At 44.9% G+C, this 25,741-nt stretch overlaps 1 protein-coding gene across 2 annotated transcripts in view; it reads right to left on the bottom strand.

Annotated features, from left to right (window-relative positions):
- Positions 1-25,741, bottom strand: part of SMYD1 (SET and MYND domain containing 1) — a 169,037-nt gene that overhangs the window by 40,256 nt on the left and 103,040 nt on the right. The window contains exon 5 of one of the 2 annotated variants that reach the window (XM_069632197.1): positions 19,171-19,209. The exons of the other annotated variant lie outside the window; for it this stretch is intronic. Coding sequence (XP_069488298.1) covers positions 19,171-19,209 — 39 coding nt within the window. The remainder of the gene's footprint in view (positions 1-19,170; positions 19,210-25,741) is intronic. 2 annotated transcript variants of the gene reach the window in all.

Raw genomic sequence — 25,741 nt, 5'->3', positions numbered from 1 at the left:
CATCAGCACCCATCCCTCGCCCCCACCCATGTCCAGGAACAGAGACTGCCATGCTCTCATGTGTGCAATCTGCACAGGGCTCCCCATGTCGCATTCAAACACATGCAACAACCGTGCGGTTCACACATTACAGGTCGCACATGCATTCCCATGATGTCCCTGCACACATACATGCGTACATGGCCTATGTCACACATGCAGGCAAGTATCAGACAACCAGCACACTGCAACATGCCCTGTCTCACACAGCAATGCTTGGCCACTTACCGCTCAACTCCAGACGGGTCTCCCTCTCTAGGACCTGGGCGTGGAGCGCTGGGTGTGCGCGTTCCAGGACCCTCAACTGGATGGAACTCATGTGGCCCCGGCCCCCCTCCACGAGGCGCCGGGCCTTCATGAGGGTCCTGGACCTCAAGTCCTCCCAGCGCTTCTTGACCTTCAGGATGGTGCGGATTGCCACCCCCTCCGCGTTGATGGCAACCACACAGTCGGCCCAGATCCTATCCCGTCCTTCCCTGTTGGCGCGGGACGATTCGAAGAGGGCATCATACTGCCCCAGGACTTGCTCCACCAGGACACCAACTTCGGTGGCAGTGAAGCTGGTGCCCCTCTGCCCCTCTGGCCGGGGGTTGCCACTGGGGTCAGATGTGGATGTGCCCGACATGGCAACCCCAGGGGCAGGAGTGGGTCGGCAACTGGGTCCTGGGGCTGGGCTGTGGAGCGATGTTATTCGAGTCGGGAGTCTTCTGTACCAGCAGGGGTGGACACAGCAACTGGACCCCTGCAGATGGCTGATGTGCAGGCACCAAATGGCAGGGCACGGTGGCAGCAGGCAGGCAGGCAGGCAGGCAGCAGCAGATGGCACGTGGGAGGCTGCTCGGGGCACTGGGGGGCAGTGATTCGGCCTTCTGGGCAGGAGCGTGGTCTTCCGTGTGTTTTCGCGTGGCCAGCTTGATACGGAGTGATTTGGCACGTGAAAGATCTGCACGTCAGCGTGTAATTCGAGGAAAGGCCCTTAGCGCGTAAGCGCGTCAGCACGCGTACGCGATTTCATTGGACCAAAGGCCCTTACAGCGTAAGCGCGTCTGTGACGTTTTGCGCACGGGCGTTGCCCTGGCAGGGCTTGGAGATCCCGCGTGCCTTTATGTTCTGTACGTGCTTTTCGTGCGGTGCGTGTGTTTTCCATCCGTTGGGGTTCACACGCTATTACTTCACAGCGGGTGTTGGCTACGCGTTCTACTACACGCAAGGCAGACGGTGAGTGGTATCCCGCTCCCCCAGGCTATTCGCGTGTAAAACTTCCCGCGCACCCCTGAAATACACGCGCCCAGGCTATTCGCGTGTAAAACTTCCCGCGCACCCCTGAAATACACGCACCCAGGCTATTCGCGTGTAAAACTTCCCGCGCACCCCTGAAATACACGCGCCCAGGCTATTCGCGTGTAAAACTTCCCGCGCACCCCTGAAATACACGCGCCCAGGCTATTCGCGTGGAAAACTTCCCGCGTACCCCTGAAATACACGCGCCCAGGCTATTCGCGTGTAAAACTTCCCGCGCACCCCTGAAATACACGCGCCCAGGCTATTCGCGTGGAAAACTTCACGCGAACCCCTGAAATACACGTAGCCCGCTCCCCCAGGCCCGATCGCGTGAGAAACTTCCCGCGAACCCCTGAAATACACGCGCCCAGGCTATTCGCGTGTAAAACTTCCCGCGCACCCCTGAAATACACGCGCCCAGGCTATTCGCGTGTAAAACTTCACGCGAACCCCTGAAATACACGCGCCCAGGCTATTCGCGTGTAAAACTTCCCGCGCACCCCTGAAATACACGCGCACAGGCTATTCGCGTGTAAAACTTCACGCGAACCCCTGAAATACACGCGCCCAGGCTATTCGCGTGTAAAACTTCCCGTGCACCCCTGAAATACACGCGCCCAGGCTATTCGCGTGTAAAACTTCACGCGAACCCCTGAAATACACGTAGCCCGCTCCCCCAGGCCCGATCGCGTGAGAAACTTCACGCGAACCCCTGAAATACACGTAGCCCGCTCCCCCAGGCCCGATCGCGTGGAAAACTTCACGCGAACCCCTGAAATACACGTAGCCCGCTCCCCCAGGCCCGATCACGTGAGAACGCAAACCCCTGAAATACACGTACCCCGCTCAATCGCGTGTGTAACTTCCCACGCAACCCCGAAATACACATGCCCCGCTCGCACAGGCACTATTGCTGTATGTTGCCACTTTTGTAATGCGCAGGGACGCTACCGCCTGCCTTCGTGTGGCGGACGTGTATCGGCTTGTGCGTGTCTTTCGCTGTGCGTGGCTTTGCCCTATTCGGTTCCATGAATACGTGTGGTTCGGGTGCGTGTGGGCGTTCCCTCTGCTTCCCTGCAGTACATCCCCAGTTACGCCCTTGTTTTCGCAAGTTGTTCCCCATTCCGCGCGTTACGCCCCGTGTTCCGCCCACTTTCTAGTGTATGCGCAGAGGTTGTGCGCTTTCACTGTGCGCGTCGCGCACGTCTTTCGGGATGTTGCAGTGACGTGTGCGCCATGCACGGGTTTGGCGCACATCCCGAGGAAGACACGCGCAGGGACTTCCATGAATCGCACGTGTGCGCGTGCGCCTCTTTTTTTCCGCTTGCGCCTGCTTGCGCCTGCTTGCGCCTGCTTGCGCGTAGATTTTCGGCGCACGTTTGTTCCATGAATCGGCCCCTTAGAGTACATACGGAATATGAAGAATTAGGATCCCAGTGCCTACAGCCAGAAAACCCACTTTCTCTAAAGATCTTTGAGCAGATTCATGAATCTTATTTGGATTACAAATAAGTAATAAGTAATTCTGTTTTGTTAATTTAGTTGAAGGAAGTTCATCATCATCCATCGCTCAGGAAAAGGGGGGAAGGCACAATATTTGTTTATGGTCACTTAGAAATGATGGAATCCATTCCCATGCTTTTCCCTGTAATCTCAGATTATAGATACGGTTCAAGTGGATGTTATGATCCACTGTATCAAAGGCTGCAGATAGATATAATATGATAAGTACGCCAGTGCCTCCTGTATCTACCCAGAAGTTTAGTTCATCTAGCATGACTAGCAAGACTGATTCATTATTATAACCCGGGCGGAAGCCGATCTGAATGTCATATAGGCAGCAAGCCAGCTTCTTCCGCAAAAGATTGATGTTGTGATGTTATTACAGTCTCTAATAGTTTCCCTATATAGAGGACTTGTGAGATCGGCTGATTATTGGCCGGCTGTGTAGGGTCCTGTGAGGGCTTTTTTAGAAGCAGAAATATCGTGGCTATCTTCAATGGGTCAGGAAGTTTGCCTGCTATCAATGAGTGATTAATAATGAGGCACAAATCGGAGATTACACAAGATATTATTTGTTTAAGAATTTTTGCTGGGCAAAAGTCCAAAGGGAGAACCAGAGGGATGGTGAGATTCCATCAAATAAATCAAATTCAAATATAGCGGAGAAGGAATTGAAAATTGTAAAATGTCTGTTACTCTCTGCCTCATGCAGAACAGAGGTAGATGACGCTGGTGGTGAGAGAGGAGAACAAATAGATTGACTTTTGTTTTTTAAAAACTTAGAAAGATCGTCACAGAGATGGAAGTGCTTTGTGATTCATATGAACAGGGGTGCGTAGTTCCCAAAGAGCTTTAAACAGTTCTTTACTTCTGTTGGATTCAGGTAGAATACAATTGGAACAGTAAACCAGTCTGGTCAGTTTGATGAGGTGTTTGTTACTCTGAAGTTGTTGCAAGTAAAACCGAATGAGAAGTTTGTCTCATGCTTTTCTTGATTGTCTCTATAACTTGTGGCACTCTCTTTATGGCCTCTCTGACTTGGTCGTTGTACCAAGGTTTAGTGGAATGTGGCATTTTTCCAGACGTCCTCCGTTTAGCTGGATTTATTATTTGATATAAAGAGTCACTGAAAACTTTTAATACATTTGAGACATCTGAAGGTACCAGATCTAACTGATTTTAGGGGGCAGGCAAGAATTTCTGGAAACTGGACCAAAGGTTTCAACAGAGACCTTGGACCATTTCCATATCGTGGTTGACATGTATTGATGAGGGGTATTGATGGTTAAGTTAGCAGCCTTAAGCTTAAAGGGAATAAACACGTGATCAGACCAAGCCACAGTAAATGGATCTTCCATCATAGTCTGAGCAGGACTGCCGAAAATACAATCAATATTGTGTCTAGCAGTATGTGTTGGGTACTTCAAATGCTGTGACAATCCCAACACCGACATGCAGTCTATCTACATGGTTTTTGTCAATGACTTATGGTTGCGCATGACACACTAGTCATTCAGGAAAGTAATAAACCACATTCATCTTCCTATAGTTCCTTAATGCAATGCAAAGCCCGACTGGCAAAGGGCAGCTGTTCAGAGACGTACGCTGTGAGAAATGCCGAGACCAGACATGCTGGTGGGCCACTCTCCCACAAGCTTAAAACTACTGGAGAGAGCTCAAAGCGGCAAAGCCGGACTGACAAAAGGCGGCTGTAAAGAGCCGCAGGCTGTTTGGAGTAACCTGCCTGCAATGGTCACTGAATGTGATGTGTTCCGTTTACATTCCCTATAAGCCATGGAGTCAACCGGCGGACCGTTGAGCCGCTGGATGGATGGCTTGGCAGGTAAGTAATCCCAGTCTGGGAAGACTGGGGGCAAGTTATCCAGGAAGCCTCCTTGATAATTGTCACATTTTCTGATTCCCTAGCTTGTGTCTCATGTGTGTGCTCTGTCTGGATTATGGGTAAATCGCTAGATTTAGATAAGACCCAGTCAGTCCACAATCTTAAGTGAGACCAAGGCAGCCCCTCAAGCGGTCGAGCACTCCTTGCTAAGGGGGAATTTACTTTTTGCTCTTCCTGGCCTATTTAAGAATTTTGTTGTTTACCCCACCTATATCTTGGGAGGTTGACATGGCTGCTATGCCTAGCAATTAGTCTTGTGTAGAACCTTTGCTATTTTAGCTTATTATATTTATTATTTTAATATTCCTGCATATGTTTGTGCACAGCATTGACACTTTAAACCTGTATTGCACTGCACTTTACTCTTGCACTTTAACTTCTGCATGCACACCAGTAAAGCACTTTAGCAAAACAGTGCTCACCAGACAAGCTGCTAAAAAATGTGTATATTTTGCACATTGTGTATCTACACTTTGATATCTATCCTTCTTTTCGGATGTCTAAAAGGGAGGCCAACTCGTCAATTTGACCTAGATAAACTCCCAAGAAGTTGTTTAGATTGTTTAATTCAATCAAGGATGTAAATGTTCCGATTACCGATATTCAAGATCACATGCATGTTATACATGCCGATTTTAGAAATAAAGCGGCAGGCCCTAAAAGTGTAAAGTCGAATTGTGTGCTGGAGGCAGCTGACCTGGAGTTGTTAGATACTTTGGTGGTGGAAGGAAGAGACTGTGACTCAGAGGTTAGGCACTATGAATGTGAGTCCTTCACGAGGCCCGGGCACAAGACCAAGGCTCAACCAAAGGACCCATTGTTGGCATTTGAGGTAGGCAAAAAGCAGGGACAAGAGGGGGGGGGGGAATTATTTAATCTCGGCCAATGGCACGGGATCTAATACCAGCAAACAGGTTAGATGGTTGAGTTACATGCCGATCATGGGAAGCGGGATTGAGGTGGGGACTTTAGAGGAGTGTGGAACATATCAACGTTACCTGGGTGGTACCCTAGACAGTAGAACTGGAAGATGGCATAACGGGACCCAAGGAGAAGGGGAATCTAAAGATAAGGAGCCTAAAGCAAAGGTGGGCAGAAATGGGGTGAAGCCTCGTAAACCCGGGGGTAGTAACATTAAAGGTATAGATGCAGGTGTGATAGTATTGAACTGGAGTTGTATGTGACCCAGAGGAGGGGAGTTACCAATGCGAAATTCTGGGAGAATTGAAAAGGCTAAGGGACATAATTGGTAGCTTAGCAGATAAAATAGATTAAATGACAGTGTGATTTTGCAACGGAGGGCCTGTGAAACCTTGACTGGTATAAATCAGAACCAACCAAAGGTTAACCTCCCTGCTGATCTGCTCTCTCTCGGCACAGTGCACCTGGCCTACCCTCTGACTTCCGGGCCCAGGTACCTGCTCACCCTGCCACCCACCCGCACTGCCTCCTGGCAATCCCTTGCATTGGGGTCAGTATCTGTAACCATACAGCCCCCCCCTTTTTTGTCTGCACTTTCCCAGACACACCCTGTCTGTTGTCTGTTGCTTTAAACCCAGCACTTGCCACTTGCTGGCTGCACTACCACTGTTTGTTGCTTTTTATTATTTATGTATTTATTATTTATCTGTATCCCTTTGCTCAGCACTTTCCATTCCTCCCCCCTTCCATGCACTTTTCCCCTTTCCCTCTCCCACGCACTTGCGCGCTCTCAATGTCACTGGGCTTATTAAGATTGTTGTTTTGTTCTCACTTGTTCCCTTCTCTTGCCTCGTCCCGCTCTGAAACACTTGTGTACGAGCGCGATACAATTTAAATATCAATCAAAGAGAGGGCTGGTACCAGCACCAGGTGCACTCCATGTAGTGTTCCAGCATTTGTAACTTCTAAAGTGGACACAAAGAGAGGAAAAGCACTAATACCACAGTGAGGAGCTGTAGCAGGACTATAGAAGGGTCCAAGCATTCCGCTGACACTATAGATAGTATGCTAAAGCCAAACCCCCAAGCAGAGTGTCAAGTCACAACTGGCTTGAATGCACCCGTCCAAACATAAATGGAATCAGGAAACCACACTGGGATGATATGGCGGTATTCATGGTTAATGTCCCAAGATTGACACCAGGCTAATTTGAAAATCAAGAAGCTCTGCAAAACAAAGTCATTTATTGGATAAGACACGTTAGGGGCTGCGTCTCCGTAATAAAGGACAATATTACCCACTGTGCGTAGGGCAAGATGCTCTTGGGGTGGATGATTATATTAGAATATCCCTGAAAAATAGATTCTTAGTAGATGGTCTCCTATCCATTGAATGTAGATCTTATTCCCCCTGCTACTAAGATTATTCTAAAACCGTGTCTGACTAACTTTGATGTCTATGGGGGTGAGAGGGAATCTGGTCAGGCTGATAACCCTGTCCTAACAAGACATGCAGAAGATGGGTTGAAGGGTGTAGATTGACTCACCGCTGAACCTAGCCCTGTTCCTACCGATAACAATGCAATTTGTGATGTATTGGCATGGAACATAACTAGTGTAGGGAAACTCCTGGACAATACCAATTGGAGTGACTTCATAAGGGGATATGATTTAATATGTCTCCAGGGGACCTGGGCCCTTGATGAAATAGTGATACAGGATTATACAGAATACACCGTACCAGCTAAGAAGGGCATAAGAGCGAGACCCTGTGGCGGATTACTAACTTGGGTAAAAACAAACCTAAACTGGAATATTGAGGATTGTGAAACAGGATCGTCTGATCTTAAGCACATAATTGTGAAGATAACAGCCAATCACCATCTCTTAATATTCAATGGGGGTCATTATGACCCCGGCGTTAAGTGGTTAACGCTGCTGTAAAAGGCTGCGGCGTCGTTAACCCCTTAACGCCTTACTATGAGGTCCCTTTGCGGTTCCCGACCTTAACGGCTGGTCTGGACCAGCCTTTAAAGTAGGGACCCCTAAAGGGACCTTGATGGCAATTACGGTACCACAATTTGCGGTTCCGTAATTGCCGCCTAAATGGGGCAGAAATGGGAATGGGGAAGGGCCATGGAGAAAGGGGGAATTATCGCCCCGCCAACCTTGGAATGGGGTGGTAATTCCCCCTTTCTCCATGGCGGACCCCAGCATGGACCAGGGGGCTAATAGCACCATGGTTTAGCGCTGGAGTCCTAATGAGGGCCAATATGTACAACAGGTCTTACAGGAATACTCCATTAGCAACTTTGATTTCAATGCAGGAATTTGTCCGTAGGTGGGAACAACAAAATTCAGAAGGCGCCCACATTTTATTTGCCTGTGATCTAAATCACCAGTATGTTCCCTTGAGGGAACTGGAGGATATGTGGAAAGGGCAGAATCTGGCCTGGGAGATACCAGCAATAGTGGCGGATTATCCATCTACGTTTCATAATCAGGCTATAGACACTGTTCGTATCCTATATGGGCTAAACCTAAGATCCGCTAATTGCCGTGCTAGACAAGATCAACCACTTTTACTGGCAATAACGGCTCATCCATAATTGATTATCTCCTAATCTCAGCAGAGGTTTGGGATGCAATCAGCAGATTTGAAGTATTGGATCACCAGGAGAGCTACCATAAATCGCTGTCAGGTGTTGTTCGTCTACCTGGAAGCCCTGGTATTAAGGCATGTACAGCTAATAGGGCTACGCCAATCACAGCTAGTGGGCATGCCCGTCGCTCAAGTAAATGGGCCATGGTGTTGGCAAATTATATTAAACCAAGTGTATATAATGCTGTAGTTGTCAATATCGAGAATATCTGTTACAGGGAAAGCACAGACCAGAGTGTCTTGGCAGACTTTTTTTTATCTGGTCAAAGGCCTATATCCTTTGTTAACATGTGGTAGAGAACAGGAGATTAGCATTGAGGAAAAACAGTTGGTTTGATGAGGAATGTTGGGTCGCCAAGAATGAAATTGGGATTTGCGTAGCAGACAATATGCCCCTTGATAAGCCATGGCTGCATGCTCTCAGGGCAAACTACAAGTGCATATTCTAAAAAAAGAAAATGGCCCATTTTGGCCAAAAGTGGAATGTCTTGCTAGATGCTGACAAATGAGAGGAAGTCATTGGCCTGGAACCTCAACTTGATACTGAGTTAATGTGTAACATTACACCAGACGTGTGGAGGATCCTGTTCAAGGATTATATAGGGGGATGCTTTGGCAACTTCAACCGCGGTAACAGGCGTTGACACATTAGTTGAAGGCATCATGGATGCAGAGAGCAGGGGTTTCAGCACAGCGATTAGGGGTTGAGGAAGCAATAGATTTACCAAGGGGTCAGAAGGCCCCTGGCCCGACAAAATTCCAGTTGACCTTCACAAGGCCAAAATACAGTTCTGGGCCCCACTGTTATGTCGCCTGTTCAATGTGGCAATCAACAAGAAGGTGTTACCTGAATCTTGGCTTGGTGCAGGAATAGTCGCAATCTACAAAAAGAGAGGCCCTGAGAACTACTGCCCAATTTCACTCTTGGTCGTGATATGCTATGATATGATGTGATATAACATTTATAGCACGCCTATACACAAGTGTTTCAAGGCGTGTGTCAGGGAACATTTTCACTAATGTCATTTTAAAACCCTTGCATAGCTGGGTGGATACAGTCATGGGACATTAACCATGAATACCGCCATATCATCCCAGTGTGGTTTCCTGATTCCATTTATTGAAGCCAGTTGTGACTTGGCACTCTCCTTGGGGGTTTGGCTTTAGCATACCTATCTATAGTGTCAGCGGAATGCTTGGACCCTTCTATAGGCAATACTATTAACTACCTGTAGGTTGGTTTCTAATCAGGGAGAAGCACTATTGATCAAAGCATCCACCTATATTTAATATTGTTTAAATATCTGACCCTACGAAAGTGCAAGGTCTACACGATTTTTGTAGAATTAAAGACCCCCTTTGATGGTGTTCCTAGGGAGCGGTTATGGCAGGTCCTGGGCAGCAGAAGAATTCCGGCCCATCTATTGCAAATAATCCAGAATGTAGATACTGACCATAAGGCGGACGTGCACTGGGGAGTTGGAGGCGAAACAACCCGCCCAATAGATGGAGAAAAGTGCGTGAGGCAAGGGTGTGTCCTGACCCTGCTACTTTTTTGCATCTATATAAACTAGGTCAACGAAAAGCTGATCCTGCTACACTCGGCGAAGAAAGAATACTGTCCCTGTTCTTGGCCGATGATGCTGTTTCATTAGCAACTTCACCTATGGGGTTAAGGCATACCTCGGACTGTTTGACTGCTAAATGTAAACAGTATAGATGGAAATTAACAAGGGAAAGACAAAGGCAGTGGTCTTTAGGCCCAGAGCTTCTAAGCATAGCTTAAGCATTGCAATAGATGGCCACAGACTGGAGCATGTTACCTTTTACGATTGTTTAGGTATCAGATTTACCGAAAATGGCCTATGGACAGCCCAGGTGGCTAAAGCTTGAGCAGTCTTGGAAAAAAATAGTGGTGGCATAAGGAAGTTTGCTGCCGTCATGGGAGGCAAGGGGGCTATCACCCCGACCCTTGAGATTTACAAAATGCAAGCTATAGCATCAGCCCCTTATTGAGTTGACATTTGGGGATATATCACCCCCAGGCACTGGCAGTAGGGGAAATTAAATTCCTAAAGTCATTACTTTTGCTTCCCATGAGTACGCAGAATGCCCCAGTACATATGGAGTGTAATTTGAGACCAATAGTGGATTTAGTAAATATTAAACCACTGATGTGTTGGGTCAGGATCTGGTGCACACCTGGATTAGCGAAGTAAAGGGAAGCCCTTCTGCACATTATGTCGCTAGAGGGAGGTCGAGCATTAGCCTGGCTCAAGCATGTAAAGCAGGGGCTCGTTGTGCTGGATCTCGAAACCTTTTGGGAAACCCCAACTGAGATCAGCAGAGAGAATAGAGGTAGAATAGAAATTGCGGCCATAACCTTAAGCAGCTAGAGTATGGAGGATGATTGCCTCCAATTGAGCATGGTCATACAGTATTTATTTAGTAAAAAGGTGGTGTGGAATTGAGGTGTATCTTGATAGAATAGTTCCACCTTTTCAAAGAGCACTGTATATAGACTACAGGCTCAATGCGCTAAAGGTGACTACATTTGCTAAGCACTGGCATGGTTCCAATTCAGGAGAGAGATAAGGGCAGAAAGCCTTCTTTTTTGTTCAAGGGGGGGCTGGTACTGAAAGGCAAAGTACACTGAGAAGCAAAAGAAACAAACCAGGCTACCCCTCCCTTAGGCGAGGAGAAAGTCAGATGGCCTATTCTACAAACTAGTGAATGATTCAAACTAGTTATACAGAATCACTCTCAGAATTAAACATCTAAAACAAAATTTAATAGAAGAAACATGTTAAAAACATTGATCAAAGAAACAATTAGAAATGGGTCTTAACATTGGCAGACAGATTATTACATACAAAGAATTGGTTTATGTGCAGTATCTGATATGCCAAAAACAAAGAGGTGATGGCTGGAAGGTTTAGAATTAATCTTAACCACTGGCAATGCTCTGGGCAACCCTCCAGACCACCGTTCTTCGCCTGCCAAGCCATTACAGAAGGGAAAGACCATATGCAAATCAGGCTTGGCCCCACCCCAAAAGGGCCAGTCCAGCCCGAACTGCTAGGCCACATCCCTTCTGCACGAGACCACAAGCATCCCCAAACATGTTTCGCCCTTGTTGGGGCTCATCAGTGAGAAGTAGCTTGGGTCTCTAGGCCCAGCAGGCACGGGACCCACGTCTGGGCATACCCGTCCCACTTGGGGTGACATAGCAAAAACAAAGAGGTGATGGCTGGAAGGTTTAGAATCAGTATCTGATATGCAACACATTTTCACTGTCACTGTTGAAAATGTGTGATTCCGTATAACTAGTTTGAATCATTCACTAGTTTGTAGACTAGTTCATCCTACTTTCTCCACGCCTAAGGGAGGGGTAGCCTGGTTTGTTTCTTATGGTTCCAATTCAGCCAGCTGCCAGGTAGGGGGCAAGAGAGAGGAATCCGTTGCACATTTTCTATTGTTTGTGAAGAGTATAATATGTTGAGGGGCACCTACCTGTAACCACTACTCAATCGGGTATCAAGCGCTTGGAAGAAGCCACAGCCTATTGTTATTCTACCAATGATCCAAATGTTCCTTTTTTTGTAGCGAAATATATTCACAGGGCTTGGATGAGGAGAGCAAGGTTGTTTCAATCTCAGCCCATGCCACGTTACTCGACCAAGCAATCAAAGTAGCAATGGGTACTTGTATGGTCGTGTAGCAGGGATTTATATATGTGGATGGTGTCTTTTATTTTTGTAAGGTTTTATCGCTATCAATTAGATGTTCTTAATGCTTGAATTTTATGATTGGATTTACTGTTTGTCGCTTTAATGGTTTATACCGAAATAAAGCTGCTGATGATGATGATGCAATGCTAAGTAAGACACCACAACTCTACAGCATGCATGCGAGTTGGTCATTTGTTTGTGGCGACTTGAGTCCATTATGTGAATTGATATTTCTATCTTGAACAGAAAATCAAGCATGCATACATGTGATACTTCAAAGCAGTTATTGTTGAAGGCACTTAATTATTTAGTTATATGCGGATGACTTGCATTTCCTCATTATAAACAATTGAATGTATTTGTCATGCCCTTTACATGGCTGGTCGTTCATTTAGTAGTAGCGAGTAAGTGTGCTTGTGTAAGAAGTAGGGTATGTATGTATGTGTTGCTCTATTGGCCAGTCTTTGCATGCATATAGACTACTATATTCTAATCAGTTAATCCTGCACCTAGACCCGAGCAGAGGTCCCGCGCTCCTATAGCTACAAGAAAGGTGCATAGCTGTGAGTTGTACAGGCAATAACTTTCATAAAGCTGCCGAGAGCCTATAAGAGGGGCAAGCAGGGACTGGGGGGCAAGCAGTAGAGATGGGCAGATTATAATGATCTAGGTGCATTTCAATCCAGATTGCGATTTGTATAAAAGTATACAATGATGACTGGTTAAATCTGAAACTTGCAATTTAGAGAATCTTCATAACTCTACTGCTACTATGTTCCATAATTGTCCTCAAATATCCCATCATATTATCAGAATATCTATTCCCTATTTCACGAATACATTACAACTCAGCCATATATGCATCACAGGCTTTCATTGTAAAGATCCCATGGTGTTATTCGCCTTCCACCGATTTGTTTGCTGTTTGTAAGACTAATGTTTTACTTAAGTAAGATGTTGGCCCTGCGCCCAATATACATGTGGACATATCGTAATTTGTCCAACTAAACATGAAATGTAATATATGCGACCTCCTGAAATGGTGCCTGGTGCATAGTTCAGGGCCTACAGTCAGGTGCCAGTTCCAGCACTAAAAAAACTGAATTACATTTTATGGTGGCATTGAGATAAACGTCCTGTACGTTCAGTGCACCACTTTGATTTAAGGAAAAGATTTTGATTTGGAAAAGGAATTTTACAGAGAAAATCTAAAAGCAGAAATGCAATGTTTAAAATGCTATTTGCATCCAGACAACACAAATCTGCGACGACCACAGTATATGAAAACACCTGCCATGCATGACCTGCAAAAATCACAGATTTATTTATTTTTTATTTGTATACTTAGATAGCGCCGAAAGCCTGCAGGCATCAGGGTGTGTAACATAAAACAACCAGGTAACAGATCAGAAGACAAACATAGCACAAGCAACAAACACAAATACCTAAACAAAATAAACAAAAAAAACTTAACATACAAGCAATGGGGGTGTTGGATATTACCGGATGCTACTGTACATGGCATATAGACAACCAAGCTAAGGTAAGAGACAGCTATTATAAAAAACTACAACAGTTTGCTGATTAATTCAGTACAATTCTGAGGTTAGTGGAAGAGCACATGCGCTGAGTAATTCAACTTCTGTTTAAATACAAAGCTAAGCTGCTGGACCCACAACCCACAACAATACAATTGGCATTGGCAGTAGGACACCACTTGTCAATTTGAATTCTCCAGAGGACTTTTAAGTCTTGCGTTCTCACACGATTGGGACCCAATATAGAACCAAGCCAAGCCAGATGAGGGATCTGCTGCAAGAACTAACCCTCCAGATGACAGCTCATCAAGGGACTTCATTGTAAAGACCGGAGGGGGGTGTCTGTACTTCTACTCTCTATATGGCAGAGGAGAGGCACAGAGGACCCCAGCCAAGATTCTCTATTATTGGTGCGTGGTCGAGCAATCAAGGCCTAGCTTCTCAGGAGGTGATGCAGACTGGTTCTTAAGTAGTACAGTGTAGTCCCCAAGCACCCACAAAGGGATGTCTTCACACTGTATTAGTTAAAACACAGTCTTTATATAATTAATATTCAAGGTTATGTACAATATCACGATAACTCACTTTGTACTGAGCTATCTACAATGGCAAATATACAGTTCTAATTGGTACCACAATTACTATTAGATCTCTTTGAAGTGCATCAATGGTACGGTTAAATGGCACACAAATCAGTTAGTAAAGGAAACCAACAATAGATATAAGAGGAAAGCAGTTGGTTAGAACAATTGGCAGAATACTGGCCCTGCTACCTAGACACAGTTCTGTGTGGATATCCCTCACCTAGGCAACCTGTGGAATAAAGATATATCACAAGCCCAGTCCATATATTGTTCACAAGAGACTTTCCAATAGTTCTGCAACCCCAGGGTACCTGGCGTTGTAGTGTTGCTCGTCAGGGAATCGACGGCCCTTCTTGAGTACCCTCCCTTTAAGGCAGGAGTCACGGGTTGTTGAACATCCGACGGAGAACAGGGTGAGCTACGACGATGAAGTGGCAGCTTCACGACGGGGAAGTGTAAACGTTCTGCAAGGAAGAGGCGTGTGAGGCGCCTCTGTGTCGATAGTTCAGGACCGCAAAGAGTTTAAAGAACTGTGGCCCAGCAAGGGCGTCGAGTCGTTGGCGTCTCTGTGGTCTTTGGGTGGCAGGAAACCCACCGGCGGATGCTCCTCGGCGCATCGACAGTCTGGCCTTGTCCGGCAGGATAAAGTGGGCAGCGGTGCGGACTACTGTGTCCATGAATCGAATGTTCTTAGGTGACGGGAGAACGGTGGCTCCGGTCGGTGATGGCAGTCATCGACAGTGGCAGACAACAGTCCGGGTGCTTCTCTTTGAGATTCTGCGGTAGTCCCCGTCTCCGGTCGGCAGCCTGTCGTAGGTCTGTCTACCAGGGAGCTTTGGCAAAGATCAGCTGGTGCATGATGGTCCCTTGTAGCTCCGTAAGAGGGCGCCTTACCAGGTCCTCTCTGGGTCAGTCCTTGAAGACACAGCAGCTTTCAGATTGATGAAGAAGAGCAGTGGCAATTCTTCTCTTCCAGCAGTGCTTCAAAGTCAAGCTTCAGTTTCACTCCAGTTACTCTTCGTAGTTTGGACTTCAGCTCCTGAACACTTCTGAACACGATTCCTAGAAGTGAGAGGTCCCCTGATATACTGTTAATCTCCCATTCATTCCACTGGGTCACACTTAAGCATCCAATCACTGCGATGGGCATTCAAGCAGTAAGGCAGCCAATCAGGTGCATAGTGCATTCAGGCCATTCACTTCTCTCCAGACACTCACAAGTTATGTGTATTGGGACAAGTGCCCAGCCATTCAACACTCCACACTGCATTCATACCAGTTTCGGGCATGGCTGTCTCAGTCATTGTGTCAAACACCAGAACCTAGACATCTACAACAAGAAGTGCATATTCGTCACACACTCCATTCCCCAGGGTCCCACCCACAGGCATACCCACAACATATGGTCGTTGGGAAGGCTCCAGCCAGTTTGGTCAGCACTTCCCCACACTACCATATATGGAACTTCTACCCAACAGCCAGTATGGGGGAAAGGACAGAGTCAGGTCTTCCCGGGACTTCGAGAATATCAAGGTAACAGGCGATGGAAGGCAAGAGGCCACGGGGGCCATCTTTTCTCCATAAGGAATATACCGATTCCAATGACAGGGCCTGGGCATCCCAAAATGGAGGACGCTCAGGGCACCAGTCAATTCAGCACAGAGCTGCCATCAGCCCGTACCCTGCTCTGTGGGCAACACACAGGTGCCCAAAAACATACACTAGTGGAACAAGGTTGTACCCCCACCCATGGGTGCCATAAGGGTATCCCATGGCTCTGTTCATCAAAACCAAAAGAGAGAGCTGCACTGCCAGGAGTCCCACATGAACTCCTGCACAGAAAACCCAACAGAACACATGATAAAAAGCAGTAAAGGACAAGGATACAGAGGCCCTGTCTCTCCAATGCATTTCCAGTATCACAGTCATTATAGACGCTTAATGAAACACCAGAGGCTGTAATTGACCACTGTCATCCCGATTCCAAGTAAAAGATCTAGTTTGCAATAACAATTCCTTGAAATGATACAGTTTCCTTGTGCAATGGGTGCACATTTATTTCATCATATCAATACAAAGAATGGCATATTCAGCCAAAAATGCCACAACCATGCATAACACATTTGACATTAAATGGTTAAACCAACGCATGTTTCGATCAACACTGGGCTTTGTTAAGGTAATTGATAATAATAAACCTCAGTAAAAAAACGATTTATATAAAAACCTTTCAATTCACAGAATCTGTAATGTGAATCTATAGACAAAAGTACAGTATACTTCCATGGACATAGGTCTTTTAAAGATCTGCACTATTTAAATTGACTGCATACATGCTGGAGCCAATGTACAACTTCACAGAGTTTCCAGCTTCAAACGTTATTGCCGCAGTCTTTCAAAAATGCATTATTTTCTTCTTACTTACTTGCTTGGCTAACTCACAGGGAAACACGATGGCCCGGACAGAAGCAGCTTAAAGCCTCGTTATTTGATACATTGTGTGCTAAATTTGGGCTTGCAGTAGATCCTTCCAGTGGGGATTGTGGGGACGTTGGGGCTCTAGATCAAAAACAGGCAGTGGGCTGGTATGATATGATATGATATGATATGGCATTTGTAACGCGCCTATACACAAGTGTTTCAAGGTGGTAGGTGTTCCTATCAACCGGTGGGTTGCAGCAGTCACTTTCCCACGACATAATAGCATGCAGTGCAAACACTCTGCATCTGTACAAAAGCAAGTTAGCTCTGATATTTTTAAGAGACATCACAAACCCTGGATCACAAATGAAATTAACATTAGAGATCCAACAAATGTGCAGCAGCCTTTCTGAGCCTGGCATAAATGCAGGAAATACAGCAAATACATTGCTTCTTCACCAAATGTCTTGCATATTTGCTGGGTGTGTTGCTGTTTTTCGGGCTTTCACTGTGTGGTTCTTATGATGTTTTTAATATGGGAATTCTGCTGGAGCAAAAAGGACTCTCAGGTTTAGGATTTTAATTCCTGCAATTTAATTTGTGTAATCTTTTCGATTTGGCAGCTTTTTTAGAATTCCTTTGGGACTTTGTAAATGTATAATGGCTAGTTAGGGGCATTTCTAAGGTATTAGATTTGGGCATTCTGGAGGAGCACTCAGGAATCATCTGCATATCATTTGTTGTGTAGATTTACATTCTTTATAAAGAAATATAGGGCCCGATTTATGGAATATTTGCCTGGTTCAAAGTGACTTTGCACTGCTGAAAAGTGACTTTGCAGTGCTGACACAAAGCATGATTCATGGAACCGTGCAAAGTCCGGGCAAAGTCCGGGCAAAGTCAGCGCATAGTCATTTTTGCAGTCAAAAAATACACTTTGCACGGTTCCATGAATCGGGGTTTGTGTCGGCAGTGCAAAGTCACTTTTCAGCAGTGCAAATTCACTTTGAACCGGAAAGATATTCCATGAATGGGGCCAATAGTCTCTATTTGGTGTTCACGTATTTGTGGGATCAATACAACTCTCTTTGAGTTACAATGTAAAGGTGGCATTTGCTCTCTACCTATTCCTGGCCGTGTGCATTTTCTTTGCAGGTGGCTTTGGCTTGGTTCACAGCACCCACAGCTTTGGATGAGTCTGCATCACCAGCTGGCTTCGCCAGGTGCCTGGAGAGGCATCGTAGTGCCCCTACAGGAAGTAAGCATATCAGACAGAGAGCAGGGCATCTGTTGTGATTTATTCTATGTCTCTGTTTAACTGAAGCCAAACCCCTGAAAATGTCACTACTGTCTCTCGTAAACAAATGCACAATGAGCTTTTTTAATGCAGGCTGAACTACAAGTGAAGTGCAGACAAATGGTTAGGGCAGTGGTGAGGATTGGCTAGCAACAAAAGATGTAGCCTGACTATAAGAAGAATGAAGGTTCATATTTTAAAATTGTTCTGTTAATTCTTATGTACTTTTGAGAAGAAGAATTTCGAGATTTAAAATCCGTGGCATGTTTATGAAAGTCATTTAGTAAATGTAACTGCATGCCTGCACAGACAAAGTGCAGGAATGAACACCTACTTCAGATGCAAGCCCAGCATCGTCAATGTCATTCGATCAGAACTTGCTTCTACTGAGAAGTCTTAGTAAGCACCTAGTTCTGGCAAGGCGAGCATCCACATGCATAGAATCAGGTATTACATTTGTTACCACAGTCTACAGCTACAGAGAAAGCTACACAAAACATCTGTAATATAGCTGAAAACGTGCACCAGTGCATAATAGCACATTGAGTCTCAGAATTTAACAACATGATAAAATAAAACATCCATCAAACACTTGTCTTAAAATTCACCTCTTAGAGACATGAACAGTGACATACTGATGCACTGTGTACATTCCACGCTACCACTTGGCAGTATAAACAACAAAAGCAAAATATGCAAGCTTTACACAACGACGAATTATGATTTTGACTTGAGCTGCACATTAGAGTTAACTTTTAAATGCTCTATAAAGCCAGGACATACTTATTTGTATACCCTGTTTAACACATTAGGACCCTGTGCTCTTATTGCCTAGCAAGAAGTAGTATAATATAAAAAATATATATTATACATTGTCTTAAGCTTTAAAAGTAGAATTAGGTTAAATATGTATTTTATGAGCATTCAAAGAACAGCATCCTCAATTGTTAGCAAGAAACACACAGTACTTTAGTTTGTCACATGTACTTTGCACATCGTCAGTTTAGATAATTGATTACGTTTATGGTGCATCCAGAGTGTGACGGTTAGGTGGATCATGTGACCATGCTAAAATCGGGGGTGACTGGAGGGAGCAGAATGTATGGAAATTATTTAGATGAACGTATTAGATGAGGGGTGGGGGTGAAGGTTATTCTCAAATAGTCCAATGCAAGGTGCAGTAATTCGAATTTAAGGCAAAACCTCGAGATTAAAGAAACTTCAAAAGTTTAGATGGGTGAGGGGATGATGGTCAGAAGAGACATATGCTATGCTTACGAGCTCGACCCACCTCATCTCTGTGTGAAACATAGACTGCACAGCCTGACGACTGAAAAACAAAACACAGACCTAAAATGCACAGTACAAACAAAAGAAAACCAAAACGCCACACATTTCATCACGGGGGGGGGGGGCAGGGAGGAGGCAATGTCAGCTTCATGGGGCTTTGGCTCAAGGTAGTGTCTTGATTATCAGGGATGAGGGCCATGGGGGGCGGAGATTAATGTGATGTCTGACCCTCCACATTCAACTGCACAGCTGACATAACTCAACCAGCTGACAGTGTCCTAATAACGCCAGCTCTTAACTATCCCATCTGTAGGAACGTGCAGTGCAAAATGCCAAGGGCGTGTCAATGATAACTGCAAGGAGACAGAACTCCTTTCTAATCCAGTTAAAATGGTTGCATGCAAATGGAGGTAATCTGAACATAAGCAGCACAATCACATCATTTAGCCAAAATGTATATCTTTGGGAGAGATTCCTATGCTATGGATGTTTCTTTCCCACTCATCGATAAAGCCCTTCGACAAATTAAATTATTATTGCAAAGTGCCTTCACCATGGCAGTGGTGGATGTTTAGCAGTTAGTGAAGTTGTCCTCTCCCCTATGACTTCATTGGTAGGAATGAAATGTTACCAATTCGTCTCTCCATATCCGGGTATGACACCAAACACTCAGGCTCATTACAAGTTTGGCGTTATGCGTTAAAAGTTGTAGTAGCTGTATTACCGCCATGCCAAACGGTATTACCGCTAGTGCCGGGGGAGTGTGCGCATGCTCATCAATCATGATACGTCAGTAATTCCTCCAGACATCCCGGTGGAAATGGTAATACTTCCGGGGCAGAATTACCACCGTATTTGAGTTAAACTTGTATATCTTCCTGCTCCCTTTGACCCTTCTTTTCTGGTTAAATTTACCAAGCTTATTGCTCACTACCTTTATCCCTTATAATCATCTGTCATTTTAACTTTGTGGCTTAGAATCCCAAACTATGACCTCTACAAATCCTTCTGGAAAAGTCCACATTTCCTGCAGAGAGTTTGAGGTTCAACCCAAGGTTAAGGGCAGTTAGTGGCTCTTATTTGCAGCACAAAACGGAGTGACTTTGCAGGATCCAACCCAGTCCCCACTGGCTAGGAGGACTGTTTTGTAGATACTTTTATCCTGACATATCCCAGCTGTGGAGCAAAGTACTATTTTACCTACGTGTCTCTCTGACATGGAGAGAACTAGATTTCCTTTCTTTAATGGCTTTTCTAGACTCCACCACCATAATCTTGAGTAATGCCTCAAGATTACGACCAAACGCCTCAACCTCCTAAATATTAGGAAAATAAGACATTTCCTTGCCTTCAAAACCGCCAAGCATCTCCTAACCACTCTTGTCTTCCGTAAACTGGACTACTGTGCCATCATCCTCTATGGTCTCCCCAACTATGCTTTCTGTCCTCTCAACAAGATCATTAACTTTGCAACCAAGAGAATCGTTGAACTCCCTCAATTCACACCTACTTCCTTGTACCGTCATCAGGCTGTATGGCTAACGATGCAAAACAGGTCCAGATTTAAATGTCTTCTCCTGGTTCACAAATCTATCCACGGTAAGGCACCACTGTATCTATCCTCCACTATCCAACTCTACAAGCCTTCTCGTAATCTCTGCTCTGCCTCCTCGACTACCCTTGTGATTCCTCAGCCTCCCTGTGCTTCCTCTCCCTTCCGCTCCTTCTCTCTTCTTGCTCCAGTTGTATGGAATTCTCTTTGCACGGATATCCAAGAAACAGTCAACAGTGATTTGTTCAAAACCAAAGGCCTACCTCCTCGCCTCCGAATTACCCTCTTAACCTACCTCGCATCTGCCATATAGCTAACATTTTCCCTCTCCTCTAACGTGCCGCTGTCCCTCACTTCCTCTGCCTCCACTCTAGCACTTCACCCATCATGGTCACATTCCCGAGCACAGCAGACCGCACCGCCTACGTGCAATTAAAACTGTCCAATCTTCATTGTTCTTAATGTATGTATGTCTACTTATGTATTGTCCCCAGTGACTATTCCATGTACTCCCCTCCACAACCTGGTCAGAATGTCCCTCACACTCACCTCATTGCAAGAAGCTCACCCTTTTCCGTCAAATCTGATTTCTTATCTAGCGTGTGTTCTTTTGTGATCAGAATAGCATTGCTCCTCCTATATAAATAAACAACATTTTCGTAACTGGCTCATTGTGGGTTTTGGCCACTGTATTCTGGCGATAATGTGTACACTATCAGACAGAAACCAGAGCAACGTGTGGTTTCTACAGGATTAGCATCTTTCAAATCTATGAAGAAATCCTTTAAAGAATCTGGGGGACGTAATATGAGCCACTAGCCAAAGAAGACATACTACAGCAATTAATCCAAATATAAGGACTTGGTTCATTCCGCATAAAATGGCTACATAAACCTTACAAGAGCACCTTTGACTGTAGGTGTAAATACATACATAAGCGTATCCTCTTAGAGGCTTCAGTATACCTGTTTCCAATATTGGCAACAAAGTCAACGAGATGATACCTTTAGAATAAGGCACAGCTGCCAGGTTTCCCTGTTCCATGGGGACACTTTAAGCCAGTCCTGTTTTCCCCACACTGCATGCTGGGACTTGTAGGCCCACCATTGCAATGGGGGAAAAAACGACAAGTTCCAGCATGCAATTGGAAGCAAAAACCAGAACTGGCTTGAGGTGTCATGCATGGAACTGGGAAACTTGCATGGGATAAGGGTTCATCCAGATCCTTTTATCTGCAGTCTGTGACCTATTAGTGTGCATAGTAATGCCATTTCAGATTCAAAGTCGCTGGAGGAAGTTATCAAATACCACATATCTAGCATTTAGGCCAGCTCTAGGTACGGACATTGAGTAGGATGATACTTCAAGAATTTGGAAAGACCTCTTTCTTTAGAAAGGCAACGGGCCTCTAACAAACGGTGTATGCAGGGGTATTGGTTTAAGGTGATCGGTTAGGTATGACAATATTCTATGACAGTGCTACTACTTACGTAATAATTACCTGTCCAGTAGTTGTACTGGGTAGTAACGGCATTGAGCATGAGTTAATAATATGCACCCAGGGTTTGCCTCAGGGAGCGCAAGCCATTGTTTGAGAGGAAGAAAAGCTCACCAATCATGGATGCCATGGAAATGTAAGACATGGTGGTAGTTGGCCTGAGGGAGCTTCAGAGCAAGGGCACCGGGAGAGTGCTGAGTGGATGGGTAGGCATCAGGAGAGTGCTGGCGGGCAGCTGGGACAGGCAGGGGAGAGGATGCAGGCAGCATTCAGCTTTCTCTGAACCTGGGCTTTGATTGTTAGATTCATCCCAGTTCTTGAGCAACCTAATTGGCTGCTGCACCTGCCCAGGATCCTAATGAAAGCAATTCCACTGCCAGTATAGTCCTTGTGAATGCACGCAGACCATAGTGTTAATTTGTGCTTCCTCAAAGTGACACACACTTGAATTAAATGAATTAATTGGTCTGTCAATTACCAAATCGGGCCGGGAGCATAGCTCATGGGTAACACGTTTGTCCTGGAAGCAAAACAATGCAGAGCAACACAGGCTCGAATCCTGGTCGCACACGTCATCTTAAAATAAATCTTAATCTTAAAAATAATTAATTATCTGGGAATTTTGAGGCTGACCTTTTAGTCTTTCTAAGAGAGCACTTTCAGTATTAGAAAATATCAATGAGTGAAATAAAACATCTTGTTCTTGACAGGGCTGCCCAGAGCCTTTCATAATTAAAAACTTTATTAAACAATCAAATAACTTGTTTCGGCTATGAAATTTGCCAGCAAGCACAAAAGAATTGTCCAGCTATCTGGCTTTACAGGACAACTCCAAGCCAATTTGCGAATGTGACGGAATAACTATTGCCCAGCAATAGTGCAGGGGAGAGTGATGGTTTCTTAGCCTTATTCTCCACCCCTCACTACAACCAGTGCAACAGCGATTCAGTCATTAAGATGACATAGGCACCAAAATGAATTCTATACCTCCTTAGCCTCTTAAGCTAACAAGGGCCGAGGTAAGGTTACACTCTTCGGGGATGTGTGAACCAGTATGGAAGTATGTAAACAACAATAGAACAGTGAGAGCTAAATAAAAAGAGTGTCAACAAAGGTTTCTAAAGAAATGTAGATACTTTGCTTAAACACAGATAATTGGTCAATAACACCAGTGCTGGATCTTTCTATTTTGCATATCCTGTGTTCTCTTTTTCAGAAGTCGGTTTTCATAGTGTTTTTAATAGTTGTTTGTAAATTGGTGTGTTTAAACATATCAAAGCAGACTTAGATATATATAAGCAGGGTGCCTCCAGGTAAAAATGGTAGATCCAAGGGAAATTGCTCTACCATATTTAAGGAGTTCATTGGCAGCTCCGTCATTATCAGGTTATGGCATGAGATAAAGACGTAACCCCACAATAGGCAAGATTCTTGTACACGGTCCTTTAGCTTAATTGTATATTTTACTGCCAAAGTATCACTGACATGGTCACCATATGGCTGCCCTGCGTATGTCTGTCCGTTTCCGGTTTAAAGTATGTGTGTCTGATGTGCCACTAACAAGCATAGTCATTAAAGAACTCATTCTGAGGGATTATGGAGAGGGGTACATGATGTATATACAGTTCGAGCATTACTTGTTTCATGGCTTTCATGTTTGACTTCCTAGAAAGCTCATACTATTTTGACATGAGGCGATGCAACAAACAAGTTTTGTTTGAATGCATTTGTATAGTACCTACTGCCATAGGTTATGGCACCAAAATGCTATTTTCCTGTCAGAGAGGCAAAGGAAAAGTATGATAGGATATTCAGTAGTGGTAGGTAGAAGCACGGTTGGGTAAATATTTGGGATGAGGGTGAGGGATAGATGACACAGAAGTATGATTCTGTTGCCGAGGACCACGACCTGCCTCTCTGCACCAACTCTCCCAAGGATGGGAGAGCCATCCTGAATAGACCCATCCTGCCATAGAGCAGGTCTCACAGGATCTGGAGGACCGGATTAGCCAAAGCTCCATGTTTTGCTGCATCAAATCTGTCGAACCACATTCAAACTGTATTCACCGCATTCGCATCTGAGGTACTCGTAGGTGCTGCTTTCGCCAATCCATCTGACTACTGCTCCATCGCACCTGTCAAACCATCTCGACACTGAGTCATGCCAAGCAGAGCATATCACCTGTTCGGCTCAAACAACTTGCTCACCTCTGCTGAACAAACTTGAATCGTGGCCTCTGCGAAACCTGCATCGGAGCATCAAGGTCACCACATCGAACTGATGGACCTCAACTCACACCACTGGAGCATTATGTCACTCAATGACCTGGACCAGCGGATACCAATGTCTCAAACCGCCTCAACCTCCGATCTGACCCTGGTGAGCCATCCGAACTGAACAATCCAAACGTTTCATTTGAACCACATCGAGCTTCTTATTGGAACCTACTTGACAAAGCACTTTGTCGCACCTAAACATCGTTTGACTTGCACAGCTTGAAACCTGTTTCGATGCTGTCAAACCACCTAAGAACAAGAGAAAAGTACTATCGACCCATAACTGCCTCCTGGTCCATATTTGGGACCTAGAGACTGGCTATGCCACTTTTGCACTGTTTTTCCACTGAACAACATATTCGTTTGAATTCCTTGGTTGGTTATTACCTGTTCACCCCTGTTTTCATTTGCAGCAGTACTGTATCTTTCTGTCTTTGCATATTCTGTGTTCTCTTTTACAGAAGTCTGTTTTTATAGTGTTTTTAATAGTTGTTTGAACATTGGTGTGTTTAATTAAAGTATATATATTACAGAACCTTGATTGGACATTCCTTTATGTTGGGCAGTTGTAACTTGCTGTTTGGGTCACTGCTAGATCACATTTGTACCTCTTCTAAGAGTATAACCTTCCCTCGGCTCACGTTACCACAAAAGTCAAAGAAGGTATATCTCGTGGCTGTGCCTATTTTTACTTCATGATTGGGGTCACTGTTGGTTTGTGGAAGCATGAGGGCTGAGTAGGCATTTTAGCCACTACTCATCCTTATACTCCAGCCGAGCAGAAGTAATTTAGTCACAAAAGCTGGAAGCCTGAAGTCTCAGAGGGAACAAGGTAGAGTAGAACATGTGATGTGTCTTTCCGAAAATACCAACCTCGGACCCCCTTGTCATGTTTTCTTTTCAGATTTTCTAATTCATAACCATCAGCCTTTGCCATCCTACAAAGTACAGAAATACAGCTGCTAACGAGTGATGGTCAAACTGTGCAGTAAAATGGGTTCTTGACACATACAATCATTCATGTAAATAATCAATGATGTGTTGCCATTTAGAATCATTGTTTCTGAAGCAGGAAACCTACATTTGTAATAGTTAAATAATTTTTTTCTAAAATTATTACAAGCAGGCATAAACTATTGATTGATTATTTATTTGTATAGCGCCTATACACAATGTGATTCAAAGCACTTCAAGGAGGGAGGGAACATGGGAGAAATACACGTACAGTCCTTGAAACAGTACGGA

The sequence above is a fragment of the Ambystoma mexicanum genome, chromosome 6q (assembly GCF_040938575.1).
Source record: "Ambystoma mexicanum isolate Mex_15411 chromosome 6q, UKY_AmexF1_1, whole genome shotgun sequence".
NCBI classification, from domain to species: Eukaryota; Metazoa; Chordata; class Amphibia; order Caudata; family Ambystomatidae; genus Ambystoma; species Ambystoma mexicanum.
Note: the sequence above shows the minus strand (reverse complement) of the source record. Positions and strands in the feature narration are given on the sequence as shown.